Source organism: Chanodichthys erythropterus, chromosome 8, assembly GCF_024489055.1.
Source record: "Chanodichthys erythropterus isolate Z2021 chromosome 8, ASM2448905v1, whole genome shotgun sequence".
Lineage (NCBI taxonomy): Eukaryota > Metazoa > Chordata > Actinopteri > Cypriniformes > Xenocyprididae > Chanodichthys > Chanodichthys erythropterus.
Window position 1 is genome coordinate 6,437,606 of NC_090228.1, and position 24,061 is coordinate 6,461,666.

Sequence of the window (24,061 nt, forward strand, 5' to 3'; positions counted from 1 at the left end):
AGTGACAGCAGTCTAATAAACCTGCTGCCAAATTATGATGTAATATAAAAAATATCTATATGCAATTTTTCCCCATGGTATCGATGTCAAAATTGTGGCCAGTGAAAATGATGAGTGGCTAACTTTAGAAAACCATATTTGGATGCACAAAAATAATAAATTTGCGGGTCTCACCACAATTGTTTGCAATCCAAAATGTTAGGGACTCTGAACAATATATGAAAATAGAGACTGGTAAAACATTAAAAGAGATTCAAAAATAACAAAAAAGCATCATAAAAGTACCATTGAAGTTGTCCATATGACTCCATTTAATAACTTTGAGTGAGGAAAAGACTTAAATTTAAGTTGTTATACACAGAAAATGTTGCCCTCCACCACCATCCTCATACATTCATACTTCAGTTTTCAAATTCGGTCTGATGCGATCAGTGCCATCACTGACATCAAATCTGGCATAATCTCAATGCATTTAAATATTTAATAGCTGCAGCAGATGCAAAGATAAACCTCTTTCTCACATAAAGATATTGTATGGCCTTAGAACACTTTAGTTTGAATATAGCTATATGGCCTACTTTTATGGTGTTTTTCCTCCTGGACACTAGCTATGTTTCCATCCACCTATTTTAATATAAAAAAATAAAATAAAATACAAAACTTGATGGAAACACCAAGATGTGCATAAATTATAAAAATGCACATAAACATTTCCCAGGAAGTGATTTTGTCGTTTCTCTTGAACGCATGGGATGGAAATGGTGCTTTATTCATGAATGTTTTATGCAATATTACAATTTTATGCACAAATTGCATTCCAATGGATGGAAACGTAGCTACTGTTTGCTTTCAGAATATGGAAAAGAGCATCAACATTCTTGGTATTTCATGTTCCACGGATAAAAGAGAATCATATAGGAATGGCTTGAGGGTTAGTAAATGATGACAGAACTTTCGTTTTGGGCAAACTATCCCTTTCACAACTACCTTCATTAATAATATATAATAAAGCAATGAAGTCCAAAAAGAAAAAAAAAAGATGGTGGAACAGAAATTTTGAAAAACACATTAAAAGGCATCTTGCACGATTGCACAAACACTCATTTGGCCACAGAGCAGTTACACAGTCTGCAAGCTGTCATGATTTTGCAAGGTGAACAATCTTTACCAGCAGCGGCTGTGCAATGAATCTGATGATGTCACCCTATTAACAGCCCTCGGTTTACAGTGCAAAACGGCTGAACGGTTTGCGAGAAAGAGCGAGCGTTAATGACGCCCACGTTACCTCTCAGCTTCCAGACGCATCTCCTCCCGTTTCTGTCTCCTGAGCTCCCTGCGCCGTTCAAAATCATCATCCATGCTTCAATCCTGAGAGTGTGACCCTGGAAAACAACAGAACATGTGTGTCCTTTAGTCTCATGCATGAACCTTACATAAACTCACAGAATCCCCTCCGTTACTGAATAAGGTTCAGTGTGTCTGGATTCCACAGCTGCTGTGAGTATTTGGTTAACCTTTTCACAAAAATCACGCATTCCCATATGCAAGACATTTACAGTCGATCTTTTCTCAGCCTGACATCAAACAGATCACAAGTTTGTTTTCATAATACCACTTAAAATGGAAATTGTGGGAGAGAGAGAAGAATGAAGAAAAAAAGATAGAGGGAGAGAGAATGGGTGAGGAAAGGATGTTAGCACAGGATGTCCACTCAGTCAAGCAGAAAGACTCTGACTAAATATACTGCGGGGTACATAACGGAGGAACCGAGCCCACCCAGGAGATATAGAGCTGTTGTCATTAATCTCAGCACTGTGACGCTTCAGACGGACCATTTCGAGACCGTCCTACCTTCACTTCAGTGATGATAACCTCTGGAACATTTTAGCTTTCAAAACATAGCAGAAATTCACTCTCTCTCGTCTCGATAACACTCCAACTCAAAGAGGATTTCAGGCTCTTTCTGTTTCGCTGCAGCTGGGCCAAAGCCGGCCTCTTCCTTTCCCATTTTTTCACCCTCCCTACTTTCCTCCATTTTTCTCCCTCCCATTATAGTGCAAACTCTCAATCACAGCCGACGGGTCTGCCTCCTCCCTCTCTCCCCCTTTTCCTTTCTCTCTCTCCCATTCCAACACTGTCTCTCGCTCTTTCCCTTCCCGACTCCCAATTATTGCCAATTCCATTCCTTTCCCTTTTTTTTTCTCGTTCCCTCCCTCTCTTTTGTGATCACGGCACTGTTGCTGGTTAGCTGGGATCTGCTCGCGGAAAGCATGCTTAAAAATGCAAACTCTTGCAGACGTTTTGCTTGATATTGTACATTTAAAAAAAAGTAATAGCTAGACTACAAGTTGCTAATAAAAAGTAACCTAACTACATTGAAGCTACTTCAATATTTTTTCAAGCTACCACAGAAAAAGCAGAAAATAACTGAAAATCAGTTAACTGGGGTTGGGTTAGGACAACCAGAATCCAAAACACACTAACAGAACTGACATAGTGTACTATTTACCGTGGAAAATGATCTTTTTTAATGCACTAAAACTGTAAACAGAAAAGAAAAAAAAAATACAGCAGTAAAAAATAGAAAACATCACAGACTGGTTTGAATAGAAAAATATTAGTACATATTATTAGTAAAATTGTAATTGAAAATTGTTGAAATATTGATTCTATGGAATTTGATTTTTCAATCTCATTAAACTATTTTTTATGCAAAGTAACGTCACTTAGGATGATAGCATCAAACTGGAATTTACACTAAACACAAGTGGAAATAGCATTTAACAAAATATTTGCTATAAAAAGGTGTTTTTTGAACCACTTTATTTACATGAACGACCCAGCAAAAATGCTACTTGAGTAACAGTCTGTTTGATCATGGTCTCAGTTTGCTTGGTTGTATGTGAGTGTCATAAAACCAACAATTTAGCATTTTTCTTGTGAGAAATGTGGCTTGTTGTTGGAAAGTCAACACTTTTTTTAGCATAACTGTCCTGCTACTAAAAAAAGGTTAGCAACATCACTTTTTGTTAGTTCCCCAACACTGCTGGACATAAAAATACACACACACACACACACACACACACACACACACACACACACACACACACACACACACACACACACACACACACACACACACACACACACACACACACACACAAAGAGTGTGCAAGAAAAGAGAGAGAAAGAGTGTCCCAGACACAAGAGAACAGGAAACACTTCTCCTCCTAAACCCCTCCTCCATATTCACATAACACTGAGAAAGAGAGAGAGAGAGAAAAATGGACAAAACAAAAACAACAGCAGGAGAGGGAAAGCAAGGAATGTGAGCGAGAAACGGAGAGCAAGAGATCGAGCCGATCTTCCTTATCAGGCAGAACCGCTGCACCCGCATTCACAAACCGCAGGAATGTGGTCTATCTTTAGCTGGATCTTCTGTTTGCAGGAGCATGGCTGCTCTTCATATCTGAGCCCTTGAGCAAACAGCACTGACTCAGCTCAATAAAACTGTCACAACTGTGTACGATCAACTCAAATTGAATCACGCTCTCGCAGCGATGACTACACACGCTGACCTCACATACTAAATTTATGATTGAAATTCAGGTTGTATATGTGTTTTGGTGGCGTAGTGTGTACTAGCTGACAATAAGGCCCTGTCCTCAGAGAAAGAATGTAGAAACGGATTTGTCTCTTCCTCTTGAGGACCACCCGTGTGTGGCTACAGTTAGCGTACGAGCCTCCGAGGCGTCCATAGATTCACGTCGTTGCACTTCTTCCCTCTCGAATGTTTCATAACGGGGGTCTGGCTTCCACCAACAAGCAGGGAGACGCCTCCTGTCTAGAGAGCACGCGTTGTAATGGCTGTAATAACACATTTACCTGGTAAATTACTATGTTCCTCATAAGTACGGTGCTTAACCCTTCATCAAAACTCATCACAGCAATGACCCATGGGAATGCAGTCTTAGAGCCTCCGTCTGTGATGTTCTCTAGGTCGCGAATGTACACAGGGATGCCTGTGCCAAACCACACGAACAATTCAGCTTTGGCTCTCTTAAACTCTGTGGAGAACAGGGAGCAGCTAATGAAGAAAACTAAAAACGATGGCAGACGAAAAAGTGTCTTTACTGTACTTTACATGGAATTGAATATGGTTTTGCCAAAAATGGCTCTTGAAAATGTCAACGTGAAATGTTTGCAAATTATTTTATTTTCATATTTTTGAATAAAACAATGAGAGAAAAAAAAGAGTTATTGTAAATTTATTCTTTAGACTTTGTCTTTTATCAACTGGACTGTGAAAGGAGTGAGCTTAAAGGGTTAGTTTACGCAAAAATTATTTTTTTGCCATTTATTACTCACCCTTATGTCGTTCCAAACCCGTAAGACCTTCGTTCATCTTCGAAACACAAGATATTTTTGATGAAATCCGAGAGGTTTATATCCCCCATAGAAAGCAACATAAAAGTAGTAAAAACATCGTTAAAATAGTCAACGTGACTACAGTGGTTCAACCTTAAGCCTGCACTGTCTATACAACCTAAACAGCGTAGAAGAATATAGGGGAAAGATAAAATTGTTGAATAAAGTCATTATTGTTGCGCACAAAAAGTATTCTCGTCGCTTCATAACATTGAACAAGGTTGAACCACTGTAGTCACTTTGACTACTTTAACAATGTCTTTACTACTTTTCTGGACCTTGCATATGGGGGGTAAAAAAAACCTTATTTTTTTTTTAAATATCTAAATTTGTGTTCACAACATGAACGAAGGTCTTACGGGTTTGGAACGACATGAGGGTGAGTAATTAAGAGCAGCATTTTCATTTTTGGGTGAACTAACCCTTTAAACAAAACAAAATGAAATAATGCTGAATTTTATAACATTTTGACTTAGCGTTTTTAAAATTTGGAATAATATGCACTGATGGATCATTAATGCGTCAAGTAATGTACTGTAGCAGAGTTTCACGGTTTGGAATGTAATCCACCTCTGACCGCAAGCAATTCCTCGTACCCGCTTTGCAGTAAAAAATAATTACAAACTCATTAATGTCAACACACTTAGCCTTAACAATCTACCATTAGTGAGATGCTCGTAGTTCGCTGAGATAAATGTTGAGGTAAAGAGTGTTCTTTATAACCAGAGCCAAAGCTGATGTGATCCACAACCCCGCTGCCAAAAGGATTAAATAACTAAATGTTTGGATCTACCACCCACCGTCTTTTGGACCTCAGCCACTCTGGACAACTTGAGAGAGGCTAAATTTACGGCTCAAGAAGAGAGCGGAGCGTTGCCAACATAAACCATCGCCCTTATTTGCATGTCTGTCAATATAGGTCCATTAACATCGACTGGCTTCGCTATCAGAGTTTATGCTAACACACTCTCCACAGCCGCAGCGGGAGTCTGGCGTAGGAGGAGGATTCAGACCGTCTTCCCTGGCCAAGATTTTAACAAATGGAGGAGCTGCACAGACATCTTGCATTAAAAAGCATTTTACTGTAATGTGGTGTATATTTCACCGTAAAACAATGTGGTATTAAGCACCAGATAAAATGGCCTTTTTCCTACAGGAAGAAGTAAAGTAAGTCTATGTGTAACCATCAAAATGTCATGACGTGCACTTATATTGACTGCACTATTAGTTCATAATAGGGAGATGTTTATACTGTGCAGCCAAAGTAAACAAACATATGGGACTATTCCAAATTCATATTAACGTCAACATGAAATGGCTTTCTTTAACATGATGTACTTCCTCATGAAATGTGTGAGAAAATAAAAAGTAGTTGAAGTTTTGGGATTTTGAAGTGAGATTGCAAAGAAACACTTTTCCTGTGAAATAGCATGCAGTAGCACATATTAAGAAAGTAAATCTGGATTTCATGTTGACTTTAAGATCCCGTAAGAATGGGTTACATCAACATTTTCAGAAGAAGTCAATGCTAAGGAAAAATGAATCATCAGAAAATGTTTTCAGGCTTGTTAAAAAGTGGGAAGTTTTTGAAGATGTGCGAGCCAGTGAACTGTAGCCAGGTGCAGGATGGTATCCCAGAAATCTGCAGCGTCAGCAGCCTATCAGAGACACTTCACTCACCTGCCACCTCGTTAAAAGACGCTGCAGGTATGCCAGGTATGTGCAGCATGCTTTTCCATCTGGATTCACTGACAGTTGCTCAAAAATGTCAATGAAAACTCAAATCTTTATTTCTTCTTAAAAGACACTAATATACATTCTCATATACCAAAAATATATAAATACAACGTAATAAAGTAATGCACTGATCAGTTTAATCCTCAATATTTCTTCTTGCCATAAAGGGTTAGTTCACCCAAAAATTAAAATTCTCTCATTAATTACTCACCCTCATGTCGTTCCAAACCAGTAAGACTTTCGTTCATCTTCGGAACACAAATGAAGATCTTTTTGATGAAATCTGAGAGCTTTCAGTCCCTCCATTGACAGCTACACAACTACCACTTTGATGCTTCAAAATGTTCATAAAGAGATCGTAAAACTAATACATATGAATTGAGTGGTTTAGTCCAAATTTTCTGAAGAGACTCGATTGCTTTTTATGACGAACAGTTTAAATTTTGGCTTTTATTCACATATAAACATCGATCAACTCGCATATCATTTGTGGTAAACGGAAGCTCAAGCATGTTTGCTTGACGTGCGAGAACCAATGAGGTTCATTCTCGTGTGTTATGCATGTTTGAGCTTCTGCAAGAGGTTTGTTCTTGTGCGTGAGGCAGGTTCGGTTAAGCTTTTGTTTATGTTTTCTTAACAATGTTTATATGTGAATAAAAGCCTAAATTAAGTTTGTTCATCACATAAAGTGATCTAGTCTTTTCAGAAAATTCGGACTAAAACATTCAATTCATTAGGATTAGTTTTATGATCTCTTTATGAACTTTTTGAAGCGTCAAAGTGTCAGTTGCGTAGCTGTCTATGAAGGGACAGAAAGCTGTCAGATTTCATCAAAAAGAACTTCAATTGTGTTCCGAAGACAAATGAAAGTCTTACAGGTTTGCAACGACATGAGGGTGAGTAATTTTGGGTGAACTATCCTTTTAAAGATCAAACAAATACACATTGTTAGAAATTTAAACATCCCAGTCACTGAACGGGCAAGAACAAACCAAGAGACGGGAGACAAGAGGAGAGAGAATCTAATTCTCATGCCATACTCTGTGAGTGCCGTTCACTCAACAATCCGCAAAGAAATAAAGAGATCAAAGAGGGTGATCTGGGAACGCAGGTCTCTGTGAAATGAACCTGAGCTAGGAGAATGAAATCCACACTGCTGCGCAGTCAGTACACCGCTGTCTTTCTGTCTGCATCAGTGATGACAAACCAGACCTACGGCAGAATTATGGTTGCGTGTGCTTGCTGAGATGCGCAGGAAATTGAGAGCACCAATAAAAGTGACTGGAGGCCAGCCGAAGTTGTCCCATAAAGCCAGTTGAATGATTGGGCGGCACACGACCACAGATCTCAGGACAGTGTCAGGACAGTAATGGCAAGGCTCCAGCACCAGGTCTGGTTCATGTACAATATAACAACTCTGTGATGGGCCAACAATTCCTATTAACACAGTTGTGTTTATGTGCTGAAGGTCAGACAACTTGCTGTGCTTCGGAGATTTTAAGCCTGGGACACACCAAGTCGTCGTCAAAGAGCTAGTGGAGACGAAAGATGATTGTGTTATCGCCTCTCGTCGGCTGTGTCTCTGCCAGAAAGCTGTGCTAGAACACACCAAAAGGACTAAAAGCGACTGTTATCTAGCTCATGTGTTCTTCTCTAGAGCCAACGTTGTGAAACACACCGAAAACTAAGCTGACCGATGCTCAAAAATGGCCTGACATTGTCTTCAAGTCATCAACAGCACACCGAAAAAGTCTTATTTTCGAAAATTATAATGGATATAATTTAGCATTATCATTAATATTAGTTGTCACCTGAGTTTGTTTGTCCTTAAGTGTTGACAGTTCAAGTGAAATGATACTTTCTCTGATAGAGACCAAATGGCGAATTATTTATAAATGAAATCCAGATGAAACAGAGTGCAAATTATGGGGATTTGGGGGGGTCTGACCTCCCTAATAGACAAAAGTAAGTCAAAACTAAAGATTGCAGGGGTCTTAAAAGTACATATAATTTTTACATATATACTCAACAGCATTTTCAAACAACATTTAACCACAAAATGTAGATTAAAAGTTAGGCAGTATACATACTGGGCTATAAATATATGCTTTAGTCTTACCTAATAGCAAATTTTAGTTTGTATTATTGCACAAATCTTTGTATTGGGTTAAAAAGACAATTTGGGTTTTGTAAGACAAACTTTAACAGATTGTAAACTGGAATTATATGGAGATATCTTTAAAAACATCAACCCCCTTCAAAGTCGCTGTATAATTTGCGCAATGATGGTACTGTTAACAAAAGCAGACCAATTATACTCTTTGTATGGTGATTTCAAGTATGAAATATCACCCACAAGCAAATAAAATCAAAATCTGGAACCTGGGAAAACACCTCGTTGTAAGCAAGGACACCGGCCCTGTCAAGACATTCTTTGCATTGGTAATACCACCTGAATTTTGATTGACAGTGAGCTGTATTTTGCATAAATGCTGGTTTAATTACTTTGGCAATGTTTGGCTTATTGAAGGTTGATTCCACGTCATCAACTCCTCGATGCATCAACACATTTATAGCTATAGGCCCTTAGAGAAGAAACAGAAGGAATGAGAGATTAAGTAAGAAAAGACATGGACAGAGACATAGACAGAGCGAGAAAAAGAGCAGGATGTGCTGCTATAAATCCAGTAGATATTTTGGCAGGAAGAGCAGCAACTGCTTTCATGGCTGTCACTAGGAAAAGAGGCTCTGAGAGAAATGAGGAGAGTGAAAAAAAGTTGGTTGGTACGCAACCTAGGTTAGGAGACATCTGACTGAATTTTTTGCTCATGATGAATCTCACACGAGTGGAATATTTCAAGAGCATGGGTAACCAAAAGGTTTTGCTTTTACATCCGCTGCACGCAAATGCTGAAATGCATGAATTACATCTATATATATATATATACCTTAAATGAAATGTAAGTTGCTTTGGATAAAGCATCTTCCAATAGGCAGCCAGTCATTATTGCAAAATAAACCCTTTCAGGGTGATACCAGACACCTCGGTTTTGTGTCGGGATCCTGATCACCACATCAGGGTAATAACTCGCTGACTGTACATTATCCCTTAGGTTTTTAAAATGGGAGGGATGGGATCAAGAATTTAAGCAAGGGCAAAAATAGGCCTCAGTCATTGAATTTCCACTTGAGGTTGGAAAAGGAGATTCCTGCATTCCCAGACAATGGATCGCATTCCCCGACACGTCTGCATGTCCTCTGAATCATTCTCTGCGAGTTGGTCTACAGTTACCTGCTCAAACACCAAATAGGTCTTAAACCGCTCAATTACCCACAATGCCATGCAATTACAGACTCTGGCATAGAGAGCAAATGTCAATAGCTGTCATAAGAAAACATTATAAACATCGTACTCTTTGATGTATGACCTGAAATGTTTTGGGGAAAATATAGGCTACCAGCCGGGTATGCAACATATTCACAAATATATGGCATTTCCTCTTTTAAAATTCCCTTAATAATTAAATTTTTAACATTATTTTTATTTAGTGCTACCCATGTTGTTTAAAATAGTTTCGTAATTCTATAAAATACGTATTATAAATACACAGTTTATTTTTTCTTTTAAAATAAATAATATGTTTATAGGTCAATGACATGATGTGCAAATTTTTGTGTCCAAGTGTATTATTTCTTTTTAAAATAATGTGATAAATTCATGACATATATCACTCTATTCTATAAAACCTATTTAGTTTGCATTAATTTTTATAACATTTAAATAATAGATATTATTTTATGTTTTGTTATCTTAAACCCCCAAAATGTCAGGTGGTGCAACTGTCCGAACAAAAGAACAGACTAAGAAAACTATTAAAAAGGGGTTTTACTAATAATAAAAACTAAATACTATGGCATCATTTTAGGTTTGAAACTTTTCATATAAACATGTTATAAATATCAGTTGTTTTAAAGATGTTGTATATTCTCAAATGTCAGGTTGGCACAACTGCAAACATGGCTCTTTTATTATGATTTGACAAGGTAATGACAGTAAACATGATAATGCATCATCTGGACCTCAACTGATCCTTGTGGCAGAGTGAAAAGGTTTGTAGATCTCTCTCAAATACTGGTAAAAACTGCTCATTTCAAGTTTTGGTAGGTTGGTACACTTTCCATGTCAGGTGGTACAACTATAGTATATATACATACAACTATTTGGTTGTACCGCCTGACATAAAAACATTCAAAAAATGAATTTAAACACTTTGAAATGTTATTTAACAACTGCAACTTGTTTAAACAAATTGTTAATGAAAATATGCATTACATCAGTTTTGAAAAGATTTTAAGATTTAAGCTTTAAGCTTTATTTGTCAATGACTCTTATTCACATTTTATTTATTATTTTCTGTTATTAAAAGATCACCCTAACAATCACCCTAAATGTTCACTTTTTCTTTCCAACACAAAGAAATGAACAAGAGAAATTTGAGCACATGGGTTTAAGATGTCGGAAAAATGTTTTTTTTTTTCCGCTTTTGAATGGGCAATTTTCATAGGCATTAACTCATTAAACCCAGGGCCATTTATTTCCGCACAACAGCAGCTGTGCTTCTGGAAATGCATTTCAGGTGCAGAGAAGCTTTCATGCTATGCATTTTAAAATGCTGATTTTAAATGGTCCTCTCATGCATGTCCAAAGATCGCACCACTATCAGCCAGTATCGGCATGCAAGGTCCTACTATAAAAAAAAAAAAAAAAAAGGAGAGCAGGAGGGAAAAGGCCAAATTGAGATGCTTGTACGGCATCAAACGTCTGCTGCCTATTGGCTTGGCTCCACATGACCAAATATGGTAGGAAAAAAGCTCTCTTTCCCGTAAGCAACACACACAAAAAAAGAAAAACCCAAGGGTTTCACATGCTGTGTAGACAGATAGAGCCCTCATATTCAAACACACTGACCACAGAGAGAGAGTGAAGGGAACTTCTATCTGCACTCCACAGAGCGAATGATAGCGCTACGTGACGTCTGAGTAGCATCAAACAAATTTACTCACAGAAACAACAAAACATACCTAACGCACTACCTGTCCCAAACCACATCCAAACCCTCTTCTACACTATCCTCAACTTTCTGAGAAAAAAAAATTAAATAAACAACGGCACACAAGAAAAAAAGCTTTTCCCTCCCAGCATTTTTTGTCCAAGATTGAGTGGTTTAGCTTTGAGCTAAGTCTCTTCTTACATAACTGTGAGAGACCAGAGTGGAAAAAAAGATTCTTGTCCAAAATATCCATCGTTTCAGCCACAAAGATGGCCATGACAGAAAACGCCTTGAACCTTTGAAGCAGAACGTATCGCAGTGAGCTTTTGATGTGTGCGTCATGGTCTATGCTGCATGTGATACAAAAGAAATGAAGCAAAACTCATTTAGCTTCCTTATCATGACATGTAAGGTTTTTCATGACCTGTTAAATCACAAAAGCATGCAACAAGACGCCTGCCAACACTTAAGTGTTTAAGCATTCATTCATCGAGGTTTGGATCTGATGAGCTCAGTGTTATGTCATCTGAGATACCGTTCTATAAAAGCAATTGTGTACATTAGAGTAGGCTAAGCTACATCATATGTTGACAACTGAGAAATCGTTGCACGGAAAAATTAACTCATGCTTTACTCATCCTCATAATGTTCAAAACCCCTATGACTTTCTTCCCTGGAACACAAAAGCAGAATTTTTGAAGAAAAATAGCTGCTCTTTTCCCATATATGGGTCTGTCAAGCTGCAATAAAGACAAAAACATCATAAAAGTACCTAAAGATGATCATAAAAGTAGTCTATACATTATTGCAAGTCATATGATAACATTGTGGGATTAACAAACACATATTTAATTTGTTATCCACTGATAATCTTCCGTTCCACAGTAGCTATAAACTATTAAAGTTGCATAAACAACAAAAATATTATGCTGACATCATTGGTCTCACTTTGGTCTTGAGACATCAATTCATTATTTTTTTCTTTATTTGAGAGCTAGAGAGGAGGGGAACTTAAAGGCATAGTTCACCCAAACATGAAAACTTTCCCATGATTTACTCACCCTCAAGCCATCCTAGGTGTATATGACTTTCTTCCTTCAGTCAAACACAATCAGAGTTATAGCCTATTAAAAAATATCCTGGCTTTTCAAAGCTTTATAATCAGAGTAAATAGTAAATGAGATTTTGAAGCCAAAAAATCTATTAAAAGGCTATTTTTCTTACAAAATTGCAACACTTTGCTTCAGAAGGCCTTTATTAACCTTTAATAAACCTTTAATAAACACTTTTTTGGGCTTCAAAATCTCTGTGACTATTCATTATAAAGCTCGGAAGAGCCAGAATATTTTTTAATGTAACTCCGATTGTGTTTGACTGAAAGAATAAAGTCATACACCTAGGATGGCTTGAGGATGAGTAGCCTAATTTATGGGATAATTTTCATTTTTCGGTTAACTACCCCTTTAAAGGAACACTCCACTTTTTTTGAAAATAGGCTAATTTTCCAACTCCCCTAGAGTTAAACAGTTGAGTTTTACCGTTTTCGAATCCATTCAGCCAATCTCCGGTTCTGGCGGTACCACTTTTAGCATAGTTCATTGAATCTGATTAGACCGTTAGCATCGCGCTTAAAAATGACCAGAGTTTTGATATTTTTCCTATTTAAACTTTGCTGCCGTATCATGGCTGCAGCAGTGCAATGATATTACGCAGCGTCTCTCACAAACGTCTCCATGGTTGCAAGGCATGTTCCCTGTGCAAGCAGGGGCTCACGGGCGCTGCGTAATATCATTGCACTGCTGCAGCCATGATACGGCAGCAAAGTTCCTTGATTATTACGCCTGAATGAGAGTATAGTTCCTAGCCATATCAGCCTAGAAAATCTCAACTTTTCATTTTCCGCCGGTCTTAGTACACAATGTAACTACAGAAGAGTCAAGTTTTAAATAGGAAAAATATCAAAACTTTTTGGTCATTTTTAAGCGCGATGCTAACGGTCTAATCAGATTCAATGAACTATGCTAAGCTATGCTAAAAGTGGTACCGCCAGAACCGGAGATGGGCTGAATGGATTCGAAAACGGTAAAACTCAACTGTTTAACTCTAGGGGAGTTGGAAAATGAGCCTATTTTCAAAAAAAGTGGAGTGTTCCTTTAAGTATTGGTCTCTTCGTCATCAGCTACTGCATGTCTTTAAAAGATATATAAAGAACAAGTCCTACAAACTACTTTGGTTTTTAATGTGCTTTTTAATATTATGGACAGACCCAATTTGCTTTCATTTTCATAAAGCAGCACGGTTTTTATATTTTTGGGAGATCTATCCCTTAAAGTTTGTTTCTGCATATACTGTAGACCACCTACTAAACACCAAATTGAGGTATTGAAAACATCAGCCTTTGCTAAATATCAATTACATACTATATTTGACCTAGCATGAGGGCCTCATTTAGGAGAAAGCTGCATTTAGCCACTCACTTTTTCTCTCACAATTAACATAACCCAGCACAACCTACGCTACACTCTCTCCTGTATACGTTACAGCTTGCTGGAACATTTAATGGAACATAAAAATGTATTTCTCATAAAGCTAAGAAGTTCCTTATGTGTCTTGTAAAATGTGTCTATTGAATTTTGCACACAAGAACGGCAACAGAACTGAACGAAAAAATATAGTTAAAACCACCAGTGATTTAAGGCTGTGCTCAACATCACTATGGGAGAAATATCTTCCTGTCATGCCTTACATGGTAGCAATACAAGCCAAAAGCATGACTCGTACACTCAATGTCACAGCTTCCACGCAATGCAACATGCTCCCCTCGTCCTCCATCCTCAAAACCCAGCTTCTGTCATCTCATTTGTTTATGTCTCCAAAGTCTCTGAACTGTGCGAAAACATTCACTCCCTGAGGAGAGTTATCGGCACGGCTAGTGTCATTTTTCCATCCAGTTTTCCATTCCATCAGTATTAATCTTCCTCAATGTGGCCGTTTTATAGCCCAGAACTCAGACAATGGAATGTGCTCTTCTTTAGCGCACAAGATTTTAAGAGAATTAATTGATGAGAATTTTCTGAAAAATGAAGGGCGTTGCATTCCTCGGGAGAGATAGCAGAAATAAGATTATGCCTCGGGCTGGATGACCTCACTGGCAGGCATTACTTAAGGATGCACCATTCGGGAGTTTGAGAGGAGGAACCGTATGTTGTGAGCAAACCCTCAGAACACAAGCTCTGACGTTTTAACAAATGATGAGTCTCGAGTTCTGTTGCAACATTCAGATGGTAGGGTCAGAATTTGGCATAAACAACATGAAAGCATGGATCCATCCTGCCTAGTATCAACAGTTCAGGCTGCTGGTGGTGGTGTAATGATGTTCTCTGGGCCCCTTAGTACCATTTTAGCATTGTTTAAACACCACATCCTGAGTATTGTTGATGACCATGTCCATCCCTTTATGAGCACAGTGTAACCCATCTTCCAGCAGGATAACATGCCATGTAACATAGCTCAAATCATCTCAAACTGGTTTCTTGAACATGACAATGAGTTCACTATTCTCAAATGGCCTCCACCACTCTAAAAAATGCTGGGTTAAAAACAACCCAAGCTAGGTAAAATATGGACAAACACAGCTGGTTGGGTTAAAAGGCACCTATTATGCCCTCTTTCACATGATGTAATATAAGTCTCTGGTCTGGTCAATTTTCAGCTTAAAATACCCCACAAATTTGCCCCTATTTGGGGGTGAGCAAAAACATGCCTTTTACTATATTAATATATTGCTGGCTGAAAAAATAAATCCAAAATTGGTTGAAAAAAATGGCTGGGTAAAAACAACCCAATCCCTGATTTTGTCCATATTTAACCCAGCAGTTTTGAGAGTCACCAGATCTCAATCCAATAGAACACCTTTGGGATGTGGTGGAATGGGAGATTCGCATCATGTATGTGCAGCCGACAAATCTGCATAGCTTTAACTGCATGAAGCTATCATGTCAATATGGACCAAAATCTTTGAGGAATGAACAAAAAGTCAATCAAACAGCTTGTGAGTACCAAATTTACTTGGTTTTGGTGGCCTTGGTGTTTGTGCTTAAATGGTCAAATACACACAACACTGTCAAAATGCCCATCTTGGCGAGTAGACCTATTCATTGTATGTTGTGTAACAGTATAAAGGATCTGCACAAAAGCTCTTAAAGTGACAGCAACCTAATAAACCTGCTGCTGTCTGTCACCTTAAAGGTCCCGTTTTTCGTGGTTTTTTGAAGCTTTGATTGTGTTTATAGTGTGCAATATAACATGTGTTAGGGCTGGACGATTAATCAAAAAGTAACCGAAACCGAAATTCAGAAACTCTAACCGACGTAATTTTCCCATGTCGGTTATTTCGGTTTTTTAATCCTGTTAATACTTTCCCCTTAAAAACGTTACCGCGTGTGTGTAGCCACGACTCCGCCCCGTCCAGTCAGTGGCATAAAAGCAAAACACAGAGATAAACAAAAAAAAAAAAACAGAGTTTTTTTTCACATAATTACTTATCTGTATACCGCTGTTTCCACTGTCATAAAAACGGGCTGATGACTTCCTTGTTCTATGAAGTCCCTCCTTCAGAAATACGTAACGAGTTCTGATTGTGCCAGCGGTTCCTGTGTTGTGATTCGACAGCAGCTTCTGCTCCATCTTTCAAGAATAATCTTTGTGCGAATCCGGCATTAAACTGATTGAGATTGAGGAAGCTGTCCTCAGCAAAATGTGCTGCACATAGTTTTACATGTGGATTATAATTTCCGGGAACCGAGTTAAACATAAATTGTAACCATTGATCTCTAAGTACAGCGTCCCTGGGAAGGCCAAACAAAGGTGATTGGACTGTGGGATGAAAATAACAGCGTTTCGACGACATGGCGACAAACACACTCTACAAACGCAACTCTTGCTCTTCTCTGTGGGAACGCAACAAGACCACGCCCCCTTTTTTGTGTATTCCTGTGGGCGGAGGTTAGTCAAAAAACTGTTTTAGTGACGTCATTAAAGAAGGAAGTAGAGGGATGTAGTCCAAACTAGCCGTTCGATGTAGGCGACTTCTGTTAAATAAAATATCTCGCTTGGCATTGAACTTTGAGCTTTAAAATTTTACAGATTTTATTTATACTCTAACAACAACATTACACACTAACTAAAGTTTGAAACATGGGATCACGAAGAACGGGACCTTTAAATAAAAAAAAAAAAAAAAGACAAAATTAAGGAAATCACTTGCTGCTCTTGTAACTTTTATTGTAAGCATTAATCTGTGTTGGATTTTCACAATGAAGACCAAGTGTTGATGTTTTTTACATTTAAATACTTTAATTTCTGTAGTGTTTCTTACCTGAATCCTACTGTTAGATTCACCTGAAACACTTAAAGCCATATTTATTTCATTTGTCCCTTTATTTTAATCTATTTATTTGTGCTATCATTTGCAGTTTGTTTATTTGTTCTTATTTTATTATTGTCTGTTTATTTGTCTTTTTTTGTATATTTAGTTCTGCTTCAAATAAAGCCTACCTGTGCTGAGTGAAAGCTATAGCAGCAAAATTACCCAAATTATCAAAATAAATAAATAAATAAATTAAAAATATCTGTATGGCAGTATACATGACAGTTTTCCCCGTGGTATCGAATATCGATATTTTTCAAGTAGGGCTGGGCGATACATCGCATGCGATTGTCACGCGCATTTCGTCAGTAAAGCCGGTTCCCTGATTACCGCTAAATCACCATCACCTGCTTTGAAATGGAGCAGCATTTAATAGACAGAGCGTAGATCACTGACAAGCTACGCAATATCGCGTTCATATTGCAGATGAATCGCCTTCGATAATGAGCGCGATATTGCGTGGCCTGTCAGTGCACTACGGCTGTGTCTATTAAATGCCGCTCCATGTGAAAGCAGGTGATGGCGATTTAGCGGCAATCAGGGAACCGGCTTTACTGACGAAATGCGCGTGACAATCTCATGCGATATATCGCCCAGCACCATTTTCAAGGCATCATATCGAAGTTAGAAGTTCCAGTATCATTACAACACTAATATTATAAATATGTTTGATTTATAATAGTAATTAAATAAATATGACCAATAACATATAGGTGCAGACTGCAGAGATATGCATGTTCGCGGTAGAATATGTTGTACTATGTGACTCCTTAGATGACACATTCTTGTGTGTGTGCAGAACCCCTTCCCGTGCCCCTCTCTTCCAGCTACGCTACCAGATCTTCCCTCTTCTGTGCATATTTCTGCTGGCTGTTATTATTAGCATGGCTCCAGGCCAGCGTTGTCAGGGGCTGAGCGCTGTGTGGCCCCTACAGACACTTAAGAGAAGGCAGCGTGAACTGTAAAGACGCAGGTATATCACACATGCACACTGAACCTCAGTCATACCGGCCACGTCGTCGCATATAAAACATTTTGTGGTAAATTCGCCATGGCTATGTTTAGTGCCACAGGGCTGTGCAGTTCGTTGAGGAAAACCTCAAAAAAAAAAATAAAATCTTTCTTTCAATGTGGCTGTAACTGCCAGTTCCAAGAAAAATCTCTCTTTTTCTTTCACTCTCTCTCGAACAAACACACAGTCACTTATATTTACTTGGCTTTGGACGACTTTGTGAGCTTTATGATAAATTCCTCTATTTTAGTCGAGTGAAATATTGCCGCAGTTAAGCCTAGAAATGTTTGAGTGCAAGCGCTCCGTCATGCAGCTCAACTCAATGTACCCTTCCACTCTGCAACAGCGTACAAACCCTTTTAAGGAAAAAAAGCGCATAAATCATTACCTCAGAGTTCAACATAAAGGACTCCTGCTGCATAATCTTTACATTTACAAGAAAAACACAAATCTCAGGCAAGCATGAAATTGTAAATAATTGAATATTGGAGCTATGGGGCGGTTTCAAGTTGCTGGGTTGAGGGTCCCTCATCATAGCTAATAGGCTAACTGGAAATGAGATTAATTCACAAACCCAAGCATCACTGGAGCCACTCCAAGATGATGCTGGACTGCAGTCTCACACACTTTTACACACCTGTGCCACACACAAGCATACATTCAGAGGGCTGAGATTGGTTGTGTTGACAGAGATCCTGAATGACTCGCTATTGCGTTTCTGAAGTGCCCGGGCGACCGCGACTCAATTCCTGATCATTAAGTCTAACCTGGACTAATGGAGGCCTGTTATTATCCGCGGTGGTCTGGCAGACGCCTGTCACAGACTTGAGTGGCATTGCAGCCACACACACACACACACACCAGACTGTCAGACGTGATTGCAACAAATGCCCATTGTTCTCGTTACTGAGGCCGTGTTCGTTTAAGCAAACCTTAATGAGGTCTGCCGGTCTAACATAGACACACACACACACAACAAGACCTCCATCACATTCATCAAATTCTGTCAAGTATTTCATCACTCAAAAAGACACACAACTGCTTTAACCCACTTTTAAAGACATGTTTGAATCCGCTGTGCGTCAGTGATTAACAATAATGAGTCTGTAATTACGGCCGACTCCCTATCAATTTGCATCCCCCATTTTGTTTGCATCAGGCCAGGAAGAAATAAACAAAGGGTATGTTTGCTGCTGCTATTGTTTTGGTCTCAGCGTCACCAAGTGCTAATTTCCTTCCAATTTGGTTGTTGACTGTGTTCTAGAACATATTGAGGTGTCCTATTGTAAACTCTCTACACAGGTAACTACCTGTGTAGAGAGTTTACAACAGGACACCTCAATATGCTTTTTAAGGCAGCATCTTAACTGAAATTGAACCTCATTAGTAGCGTTTTATGTTAGTATGTTGCTAAGCTAAAAGCAAACAACATCTATTTTTAATTCACCAATTATTGATATTGATTGAAATGTTTCATCATGCCATCTTAGATGACTTTTTAACAAGTCTGTCGAGTACATTAGGAAATTGCCTTTTTCACAAAGGATATATGCAATTCTGTCAGTCCCACTTTATATTAAGTGGCCTTAACTACTATGTACTTGCATCAAAAAATAAGTACAGTGTACTTACTGGGTTCATATTGAATTGCAAAACATATTTTCTGATATTGAGGTGTGAAACGGGTAAGGTTAGGGACAGGTTTGATGGTATGGGTAGGTTTAAGGGTAGGGGTAAGGTGTAAGGGATGGGTCAACAGTGTAATTATAAATGTAATTACAGATGTAATTACATGCAGGTGTTTTTAAAATACAATGTAAAAACATGTATTTACAAAATAAGTGCATTGTATCAACTGATTAATTTAAATGTAAGTACATAGTAGTTAAGGCCACTTAATATAAAGGACCATTCTGTCTTAGAATTTGGCAAAAACTGTTTTTGACATTGTGAATAGCATTCAAATCACTGCACCCACTTCACCTACTTATATAATGCTCCAGAAGTAGTCTTTTGTGAAGAAAAACTAGAAATTTTTGAGTGTGCAGAAGAGTAGGCAATTTTGGAACATTTGGAACATGGAGGTCTTGCATATTCCCCATGTTAGTAGTTTTTTTAACACTTTTAATTCCTGTTTGTAGTTCTGAACTGAATCCACCTCCAATGCACAATCCATTGTGGGCAATATTAGCTGTTAAAGTGGATCTGCACTTTAAGTTTCAGAATACTCATTTCAACATAATACAATTTGAGACACACTAATTCTAATTTTCGAATACTATTTAGGATGGATAGTATGCGAATTGAGACACAGCAGATTCCAAGAGTTTGATGTTAGTATGTTTCTAAGCTAACAAGATACTCATGGTTTTTATAATTAAAAAAACATCTTTGATGCTCTTCGCCAAGCACCTACACAGATACACACAGGAGTGTTTGAAAGCAGGCAGATCCGTCTATCAGCAGATATATTAGGGATAGCCACCTGCTTTCAAATGCTCCTGTATGTATCTGTGTAAGCACTGGGCGAAGAGCGTCAAAGATGCGTGAATGAAGCGTTGATCCTTGTAGTCAATCACAGACTTATCTGTTGAGTGCGTGAATACAACGGCCAATCAGAGATGTTTAAGAATCCGTTCAATATCGTGTGTGCACCTTAAGATGCTGTCTAGGTAGGCAGCTCACTAGGTTTTGGAACAGAGCTATTGTTACACAATTAATGCAAATAACTTCCTGTAAATACAACATATATTTTTATGGGTACCACCTCTGAATTACATTATGTCCATTCTGAATACATTTACTGACTATTGGGACATGTATCAAATAAATTCCCTGCCTTTTCTCCTCACTTAGAATCACTAGCCCTGCTAAGAACAGCAGGCAATCGCCTCCGCTAGTTTGGACTCCAACTGAAGGGTAATAAAATCTGCTTTAAGAAAGCCAGACCTGAGATGTTTATTAATAGCATGAGCGATTGTAATGGGGAATCATTTATAACACATTTCTTATGAGGTAAGAGTCTCTCGAATGCCAGTTCCTCTCCGTGCAGAGCATTTCTGATTAAAAACTCTCACCATGAGAGCGCATTTCTGCGCCTGACTCACTGCCAGGCAATGAGAAAGGGCCAATCAAGAAATTAACTAATTCCGCAGTGCCTCTCAGCTTACAAAAACAAACCAAGCCAGCCCCTATACCGCAAATTTTTGTACAGTTCCACTTATGTAAATGCGTCAGGATGTATTTCACTTAACATGCGCAGGTAAATACACATTAGAAGAGGGAATCCTGAGTGACAGTCACGCCAGCTGCTTTGATCTCTGGCTTTAATCAGCTTTAATTGGCTCTCTCAGAAGGATGCAATGACATGTGAAGTGGAAAGAAAAAGGAGGTGAGGGTGAGGGTGCGTGTGCGCGCTGCAGCCTTGCATTCCTGAGGATTCTTCTGAGGCGAGTGTGCTAGTACGTAAATATGCTTCTGATTAGAAGGAAAGAGTTCACTCCATAAAGACACTCTTAAACAATTACCACTGCTACCATTACCAGGCGCACACATAAAGACTGAGGTCTATTAAGGAATTAACAGTCAGAGGCTACGTCTACATTAATCTAGATACATTTGAAAATGACTCTTTGTCCACACTAGAACTTTCAAGGGTTCCATGCTGAAATGTCAGAAAACGCTAAAATCATCTTATGTGCATGCATAAATTGTAATAAAAACTCACTGAGATGATACAGAGAGACATCACTGTTCTTCTGCACAACCATTTTATTGGTGAAATATCTCACCACTAACATATGTCCAGGTTGCACTCAATCACCATTTTATGGTCTAAAATGCAATTGCCCTCGTGTTTTGACACAAGACAGAAATTGCAAGTAAATTTTCTTTCATCTTTGCAGGAATGTAATATAAAGATTGCACATTTATCTTTAGCAACACTGTGAAAGTGAATAACACATAGCAGGCACATACCGGTATAAACAGATATCTATCAGTATAATATGCGTCACATAACTAAACATCATTTTCAAATTGTGCAATTGTGCCCATAAGTTTTTGATGTGCATTTTTAGAATGTATGCGCATTTTGGCGTTTCCAGCGTTTTTTTTTATTTATTTATTTTTTTTTTTATGCGATATCCCAAAATGCACATAAAAATAGGTGGATGGAAACATAGCTAGTGTGGAAAGTGAGGCCGAAACGTTGATGGGTTGTCAAATGTAGCCGGATTACTGTAGACATAGCCAGAGAAATAAGTCTAGCATCTGTATTTGGGGGATTTTGCTTTTTTTGGGGGATCATTTCAACATCATCCGTCAGCTTTTGTCTTTGGCAAACTGTAGGTCATCTGTTACTTGATACCACTCAACTTCATCATGCTAGCAGCAACATTCTCTCACAAGATTGGCTTTTACTTTGACCCAGCTTGGTTTGTGATAAGGATACATGTACGATCTGACCATGTAAGGCTGAAAGAGCACAAAGCGAGTCGGCAAAGAGAAGCATGCTTGTTTTCTTAGGTCAGGAGGTCAGGAGAGTTTGACTAGCGGCTCGCTAAAGCGCTCCTTACCTCAGCAGAATCGGCATTCGTCAAATCACCGCTCACTGGCTCTCCCTCAACACCTTTATGGGAGTGTTGGCGCATATTCGCCACTACATCAACATGACCTCATGCTGGAGTCAACGTCAATTTTCATGCGTTCTTTCACTTCTGCATCATGCTGACCCTAAATATGTCGCCTAATTCTTCATTTCCCGCTCACAGAGTGATTTCTGATGGAATGCGTTGGGACATCTTTTGATTAGTTTTGTTTGTTTAGTGGGCTTTTAGTCGGCCGAGGCAGAGGACAGAGAAAATGGGTTCATTGAGACATTTCCTGTGCATGTTTTTGCAGATAAGAATCAGCTCACAGAAAAAAAAGTCTCAGATCGGTTGCATGTTACTAGAATTGTGGTAATTTTGATTGTCATAATCACATGGTCTTTGAAATATATGTCATATTACCTGAGGTTATGAGTATTTCATATTATTGTCACGGTAGGTCAGGCAAAATCGAGAAGGGTATCAAATTGCAGCACTTTTAGTTTGAAACAAAAACAAAGAAGATACAACAAAGAAGATCACAAGAAAAACATGTGGCGACATAAACACATGACAAGAACTGAACAAATTGAGGGCTATATGTGCAGTACATGGGAAAACACTAGGCAAGAAAAGAGGTAACTAATTAAATACAGGTGTGACACAAGGGAAATCAAAAACCAACTAACTAATGAACACAGACAAAGAAAACTAATCTAGAAACAGTGCAAACCAACCAACAGGATACCAACTCAAACAATGAACAACGACAGAAACAAACCAACTCAAAGTCCTACAGAAAAAGAGACCAAACTAATCATTACCCTGAAATTTATACATAACTTAATAAATTATTTATAGATGCTAGATTGCCAATTACAATGTGCATGTTCATTCAGTTCATTCCTGTAGTTTAAAGGGATACATGAAGTGAACTGATAACAAGTACACCTTAAATGCAATCCAGGTCACTTTGGACAAAAAAGCATCTCCCAAATGTATAAATGTAAATGTCCAACATATTGCTGCTTGGTCTTAAAGAGACAGTTCACCCAAAAATGAGAATTCTATCATCATTTACCCTCATGCAGTTCCATCACACCTGTATAATTTTCATTGATTTTTCATGAATCATTTTCATGATTTATTCTTCTATAGAACACAAAAGATGATAACTTGAAAAATGGCTTCTTTTTTTTTGGCTATACGATGAAAGTCAATTTTGTTTGGACCTCACTGACATTCAAAAGATCTTTTGTATTTCACAGAAGAAAGAAAGTCAGGTTTGGAACATGGTTGTTTCAACCCAGCGGTTGAGTCAAATGTTTGCCCAACCTGCTGGGTAGTTTTATTTAACTCAACAATTGTTTAAAAATGACTGTATTGATTGCTTAAAATAAACCCAAAATATGTTGGAAATTAACATTTCTTAATATGTTTAGTTATTCCCAACTGAGGCTGAAGTTAATATCCAATGTGCTTCTCTCCTTGACAGACATAGCAGAGAAGCATAAAGGTCTATCAGCCTTCATCGCCCCTGAAAAATCCTGACAAACCAGCGGTCTGAGCGAGAGCCTAGTGCACTTAAGATCTCCTCAAAGCCTGAGGCCAGGCACCATTAGACTTTTCCACTGAAACCTGCCGTCTCAATAAAGGACAACAAACAGACCACAAAGTCAAATTACAGAAAAAAAAAAAAAATGGAATCCTGCTGCAGAAGGACTTAATGTAAAAGGCGGGAGGAATTTAAGATTTATATATTACTAACAAAACATCTGGGGCACTTATTGCATATTTGCAGGGACCTAAATAAACA

At 38.3% G+C, this 24,061-nt stretch overlaps 1 protein-coding gene across 7 annotated transcripts in view; it reads right to left on the bottom strand.

Moving 5' to 3' along the window:
* Positions 1 to 24,061, bottom strand: part of cald1a (caldesmon 1a) — a 65,591-nt gene that overhangs the window by 35,761 nt on the left and 5,769 nt on the right. For 6 of the 7 annotated variants that reach the window (XR_010895670.1, XR_010895669.1, XM_067391629.1 and 3 more), the window contains exon 2: positions 1,286 to 1,382. Coding sequence is in view for 5 of the 7 variants with exons in the window: in XM_067391629.1 (XP_067247730.1) it covers positions 1,286 to 1,359 (74 nt within the window). In the remaining 2 variants the exon portion in view is untranslated. Of the gene's footprint in view, positions 1 to 1,285; positions 1,383 to 1,851; positions 1,973 to 24,061 lie in introns of those variants that run through there. The other variant, XM_067391628.1, reaches the window with a different exon arrangement.